The following is a 6,657-nucleotide window of genomic DNA, read 5'->3' as shown; positions in this document are numbered from 1 at the left end:
CTGCTTTCTCATTTTCTCTCTCTTTGTCTCTTTCCGGTGAGCACACATGCACAAATTAAAATAAATAAATAAATGAATGAATAAATGAATAAAATAATTAATTAAAAATACTAATAGCAAATAAAATGAAATAAATAGTCCTTAAAGTTCTAAAATAGTGAGATAGAATTGAGGACTCAACTGAGGACAATACTGCCCCCTAGGGGATATTTGGCGATGTCGGAGGTAATTCCGGTTGTCACCCAGCGGAGAGGACAGGAGGATGCTACTGCCATCTAGTGGTGCAGCCGGGGAGGCTGCAGAGCACGGTGCCCTCACAAGACAGTTACCTGATCCGGAATGTGAATGAAGCGGAAGCGGGGAGGCCCTGGGGCGTTCTTAGGTGGGGCCTCTTCTTGCCCAGTTATCAGGAACCAACCAGGAGCTGCCGAGGGGTTCTGTGTGCGGCACGTGCAGTAGTAAAGGGGCTCCTAGAACACGGAGCTCTCCGCTGCCGCCCGTCGCCACCGCCCGCCGGCCATCTGTGGTCATGGAATTTGAAACGAATTACAGTGGAATAAAAGTTCAAATTTGGTGGGCCAGATTGGTGGCATGGTAGTTAAGGCAGCGGATCCCACATGGCCATTTACACAGTACGAGTCCCGGACCCAGCGGCTTGAGAAATACACTAGGTGCGTGTGTGTGCCCAAAACTTGGAAAGGAGGGAGAAGTGGAGACAGCATTGTGGTATGGCCATGACCCATCGGGGTGCCATCGGGGTGCGTCCTCATGACCTCCCCTCTCCCCTGTCTGTGTCCGTGTCTCTTTCTGGAGACTACACATGCCCACTGGCATATATATATATGTTTGTTTTTGTTTTTGCCATGGGGCATATGCGCTTGCCAAAGAGAGACAGAGAGGAGATGAGAGGGAAAGTGACAAATCCCTCTGGGGGGATGGCCACACTGCAGTCCCTTCTCCTCCGGTCTCCTCTTGGGATCTTGGCACAAGCACACGTACCTGGCATGGTGGAAGTCCAGCCCCGTAACCACCACACCACTGTACCTGGCATGGTGGAAGTCCAGCCCCATAACCACCACACCACCTGCTGGCCCCTGGCATCTTTTTTTTTTTTAATTCTAAGAAAATTTCAAATTTAGGAACTAGCAGATGGAATAGCAGTTATGTTGCTGGACTCTCCTATGGCCGACTGTGGTTGGAGTCCTGGACTCAGTGGCTCGAAACTCCTGCTGGGCGCCTGTGTGTGCGTGCCCAAGATCCCAGGAGAACGGAGGAGAAGGGATTAGGCGTGGCCATCCCGGGGGGGGGGGTGATTTCTCATTCTCCCTCTCACTGTGTCTGTATGTCTCTCCCGTGGTGAATACAAACTCCCTAAGACAAAAACATCCACAAAAAGAAAGAAAGGAAAAAAGAAAAAGAAAGTTCAAATTTGGCTAGTGGGTTGGCCATAGCCACATTCCAATCCCTCAGGAGCCGTCCGTGGCTCGTGGACAGCATGCATGTAGAACACGTCCACCAGCCCAGAAAGTTCTCTTGGCAGCACTGCTCCAAAAGGACTTAGCAGAACCTCGCAGCGGAGGGCCAGTCCTCAAGAGAAAGCTGACAAGCTAAGGGAGTGCAGAGAGGAGACTGCAAAAACACCCCGATGCGTTGGCTAAAGAAGCACGAAAGCAGTTTACCAGCCACTGCTGCAACAAGTCACGCGCCACACACACGCCACCCTCCCACCCCCAAGAATCACCGCTCGGTGCGTACAACGCGAAAACCCTGCTAAGGCAAGCAGCCTCTGCAGGCAGGCGGGGAGAAGTGCTCCTGTCTCCCGCCTTCCCGGCCTGGTTCAGGTTAACTTGCGATAGAACGTCCCCCAGGTGATGGGCGTCCAGGAGTCCACAGTACTGATGGAGGAATGCCTGCGGTGTTCCGTCTTGCTCGTAATCTTGGGGTCCTTGTACACGGCATACGCGTACTTGACGATGCAGGGCAGACAGCCGAAGTGCAGGAGCATGCGCGAGATCTGCAAGACCAGGTGCAAGTAGCTGAGCTCCCGGAACTGCTCCTTGATGATGCCGTTGGTGAGCAGGACCATGGAGAAGCCCATGAGCTCGTAGACTATGATCCACAAGGCATAGACCAGCAGCCCCGGGTAGGTATTCCTGTGGATGCAGCAGAGGAGGAGGTAGCTGATAAGGATCGTGGTGGTGGACAGGACAATGCTGATGGTGTACTTGTGGGCGAGGATCCAAGAGACCAGCTTAGACTTGGTGTCGGTGTAGATGTTGAACCTGTCCTCGTAGCCGACATATGTGACCTGGTTCAGGTCAATGATGCAGAACTGGATGGTGCTGAGGATGGAGAAGATGCCCGCCATGAAGGAGAACACCTTGGCATTCATTTTATGCTTGTTCTACCAGAGCAGCTCCTGCAGGGGAAAAAAAAATCATGGGATACGTGACAAATCATCCCAGGACAGCCCAGGACAAATCCCCTCAGACGCGAGGTGTAAACGGGGGAGCCAAGAGCAGTGGCAGCGCGTGGATATGCCACGGGCTGGAAGTGAGCAGACACGCGGTCCAGGCCCTGTTCTGACCAAGCTAGCTACAGGTGACTACACTGGTGGGCTGGGATACTCCATGTTTTTTCCTCTTATTTACTTATTCATGATTATTTTTATTATTTTTAATTTGACCAGAGAGGGACAGAGTGAGAGAAGGAAAGTGAGAAAGCAAGCCAAGTCCGGGACTCGAACCATAGTCAGCCATGTGGAAGCCCAGCGCTCTTAACCACCACGCCACCTGCCGCCCCCTATATCTGTTTTTTGTTATTTATGTATTGCCAAAAGGTATGCACACTTGCCAGATAGCGAGACAGAAGCAGAGGAGAGGAGAAAGCCCTCCCTAGGGAAAATGGTCATGTCACAATCCCTTCTCCCCCGTTTCTCTCTCTTTTCAGGATCTGGGGCACGCATGCAAACACACACATACATAGAATGGTTTTCAAGTCACTGGGTCTGAGACTCAAACCACGCAGTGGGCCATCTGGGATCCAGCCCCTTAACCACTACACCACCGGAGGCCCCGGGCTGGAATACTCCACGGTGGCTGCCTTTGGAGTATCTGCCATTCCAGCTCCAGCTCTGGTTTAAGGGAGCAGAAGGCGTGTTCCCGTAGGTGTGGGTTCATGGGATTAGGAGGCTCCGATAGCTAGAATAATGATGGAAGGTGTTCTGGGCTCCTCTCTGAGGTATTTGTCTCTCTGAAGTCAAAAAGCTGTCATGGCTCCGCAAGGGCTTAGAGCCGTGGTCCCCAACTTTCCCAGCACCAGGGGCTGGCCTCATGGAAGATAACCCCTCCACTGTCAGGGGGCAGGGGCTGGTCCCCAGATGACCCAGGTTCACCACATCCGTCATGCACCCCATTTTCACAACTACCACATTGCTATATACAATCGCGTGACAATAGGGTTTGAGCTCCCATGAGAATTCAATACTACACCCGGGGACCAGCATGCTGGTGGTGTGGTGGTTAAGGCGCTGGAAAAGTGAGAAAGCAAGCCAAGTCCGGGACTCGAACCATAGTCAGCCATGTGGAAGCCCAGCGCTCTTAACCACCACGCCACCTGCCGCCCCCTATATCTGTTTTTTGTTATTTATGTATTGCCAAAAGGTATGCACACTTGCCAGATAGCGAGACAGAAGCAGAGGAGAGGAGAAAGCCCTCCCTAGGGAAAATGGTCATGTCACAATCCCTTCTCCCCCGTTTCTCTCTCTTTTCAGGATCTGGGGCACGCATGCAAACACACACATACATAGAATGGTTTTCAAGTCACTGGGTCTGAGACTCAAACCACGCAGTGGGCCATCTGGGATCCAGCCCCTTAACCACTACACCACCGGAGGCCCCGGGCTGGAATACTCCACGGTGGCTGCCTTTGGAGTATCTGCCATTCCAGCTCCAGCTCTGGTTTAAGGGAGCAGAAGGCGTGTTCCCGTAGGTGTGGGTTCATGGGATTAGGAGGCTCCGATAGCTAGAATAATGATGGAAGGTGTTCTGGGCTCCTCTCTGAGGTATTTGTCTCTCTGAAGTCAAAAAGCTGTCATGGCTCCGCAAGGGCTTAGAGCCGTGGTCCCCAACTTTCCCAGCACCAGGGGCTGGCCTCATGGAAGATAACCCCTCCACTGTCAGGGGGCAGGGGCTGGTCCCCAGATGACCCAGGTTCACCACATCCGTCATGCACCCCATTTTCACAACTACCACATTGCTATATACAATCGCGTGACAATAGGGTTTGAGCTCCCATGAGAATTCAATACTACACCCGGGGACCAGCATGCTGGTGGTGTGGTGGTTAAGGCGCTGGACACGCCCACATAGGTGACCACGGTTCGAGTCTCGGACCTGGTGGCTTGCTTTCTCACTTTTCCTCTGACCCTCTCCCTGTATCTTTCTCTGGTCAACTTAACATAAAATGAATAAATAAATAAAATGAAATAAGAATAATTAAAAAATAATTCAATACTACACTGACCCACCTGGAGACAGAGCCCAGGCGGCCGTGGAAGAGATGAGTGGCTGCAAACACACACGCACACGCATGCGTACGCACACGCACGAAGCCTCCCCTGCTTGTCCACTACTCACCCACCACTGTGCAGCCCAGTGGTAGAGGCAGGAGGCCACGGGCCAGACTGGCACTGCTCTGCAGCCCGGCCCCCAGCAGGCCACGGACCAGCACCAGTCTGCCCCCATAGGTCGGGGACCCCGGCTTAGAATCATCCTGACCCTCCTCAGACCCTCTTTCCTTCCAAGCTCTTAGAAAAGGAAGTTTCCTGCTTTGCTCACCGGGTGTGCCTCAGCCTTGTCCTAACCACAGGGTTTGGCCAGCAGCAAGTGAATGGGACGTTTGTGGATGCAAGACATGCTATCTTCTCCTCCTAGGACAAAGACGCCTTGACACAGCCGCCCCCGTGCAGGCGCAGCCCAGCAGGCAGACCGCCAGCTGCCATGTAGGTTAGACTTGGACTCGAGGCTGGCCCCAGACAGTGTGGGGTCACTGAGGGCCCAGAGCCCAAAGCTGGGCGATCACCTTCTTACTGGCTCCCATTCAGAGGTCTCGTGATCAAACCTCTCTCCTCCTCACTCACCAAACTGGTGAGCTACCCCTGCGAGGGGAGGCGACAAGGAGATGGTCACACTCCAGGGGAACGCACGCCTGTCCTCCGGCTGCTGTCCGTCAGTGGACGGCCACGGCGGGAGCCTGGCCTGGCCTCTTGCTGATTTGACCTGAATAGGGTCCTCCTGTCATTACACAGACGAGCGCACACAGGCCTCCTTCCAGCCTCTCCTCCTCATTCACCAGGTCAACCCCAATACAGTAAAATATACATAACATCTCATTTACTATCTTAGCCTTTTTTTTTTTAATTGCCAGAGAGAGAGAGAGAGACAAAGAGAAGGAGAATACACCCTCCAGTGGGGCGTAGTCACACCACTAACCCGTCTCCATTTCTCCATCCTGCAAGGATTTAAGGCACACATGCACATGTGCCTAGTGTGTTTTTCACACACTACGGGGTGGGATTTGGACTATGGTTGGCCAAGTGGAGTCCAACTACGGGGTCATTCAATTTTTTAAAAAAAATATTTATTTATTTTGTTATTATTATTTTTAGTGTTTTAACTTGACAGAGAGAGAGAGAGAGAAAGGGCAAGAGAGAAAGCAAGCTGCCAGGTCTGGGACTTGAACCACAGCCAGCCATGTGGGAGTCCAGCACCTTAACCACTACACCACCTGCTGGCCCCACCATCCCCATTTTAACTCCTTTACAGTATACAGTTCAGTGGCATTAAGCACATTCATATTATGTAATTCTACTTCCATCTTGTTTTCTTTTTTTAAAAAAAATTCTTTTATTTAATTTTATTTATTTATTATTATTATTTTAAATTTTGACCAGAGAGAAACAAAGAAAGAAAGAAATAAAGAGGAAAGTGAGAAAGGAAGCCACCAGGTCCAGGACTCAAACTGTGGGTGGCCATGTGGGAGTCTAGTGCCTTAACCACCATGCCACCTGCTGGACCCTCTGTTATTATTATTTTTTAAATTTGCTATAGGGTATGTGCACACACTGTAGAGAGACAGACAGACAGAGAGAAGGTAAGCTGCCAGGTCCTGGACTCAAACTGTGGTCAGCCATGTGGGAGTCCAGTGCCTCTAATCACCATGCCACCTGCTGGCCCCACGTTGAACCATTTTTTACACTATAAACAGAAATGAACTCAAAATGAATCAAAGACTTAAATGTAAAAGTTAAAGCTATAAAACCCTTATAAGAAAACATAGAGGAAAAGTTTCATGACATTAGGTTCGGCAATGATTTCTTGGAAATAACACCAAAGGCAACAAAGGAAAAAAAAAAAGGTAAGTTTCAAAATTTGAAACTTCCGAGCAACAAAGGATACAATAAATCGAGTGAAAAGGCAACACACACAATGGGAGAGAATATTTGCAAATCATATATATGATAAAGAGTTAATATAGAGAATATATAAAGAACTTCTAAAACTGAACAAACAACAAGAAAACCTGCTTTAAAAATAGGCAGAGGAGGGGCCGACAGGTGGCGTGGTGGTTAAGGGTACTGGACTCCCACAAGGCCAA

The 6,657-nt window shown here is 50.6% G+C and overlaps 1 protein-coding gene across 3 annotated transcripts in view; it reads right to left on the bottom strand.

Moving 5' to 3' along the window:
- Positions 1-1,402: 1,402 nt before the first annotated feature.
- The window catches only part of TMEM217B (transmembrane protein 217B), a 61,953-nt gene continuing 56,698 nt past the window's right edge, over positions 1,403-6,657 (bottom strand). For 2 of the 3 annotated variants that reach the window (XM_014587864.1, XM_014587863.2), the window contains exon 2: positions 1,403-2,419. In XM_014587864.1, coding sequence (XP_014443350.1) covers positions 1,838-2,392 — 555 coding nt within the window. In that variant the 5' untranslated portion in view covers positions 2,393-2,419 and the 3' untranslated portion in view covers positions 1,403-1,837. The remainder of the gene's footprint in view (positions 2,420-6,657) is intronic. The other variant, XM_014587862.1, reaches the window with a different exon arrangement.

This window comes from Tupaia chinensis, unplaced genomic scaffold, assembly GCF_000334495.1.
Source record: "Tupaia chinensis unplaced genomic scaffold, TupChi_1.0 Scaffold000238_1, whole genome shotgun sequence".
Taxonomy (NCBI): Eukaryota; Metazoa; Chordata; class Mammalia; order Scandentia; family Tupaiidae; genus Tupaia; species Tupaia belangeri.
Note: the sequence above shows the minus strand (reverse complement) of the source record. Positions and strands in the feature narration are given on the sequence as shown.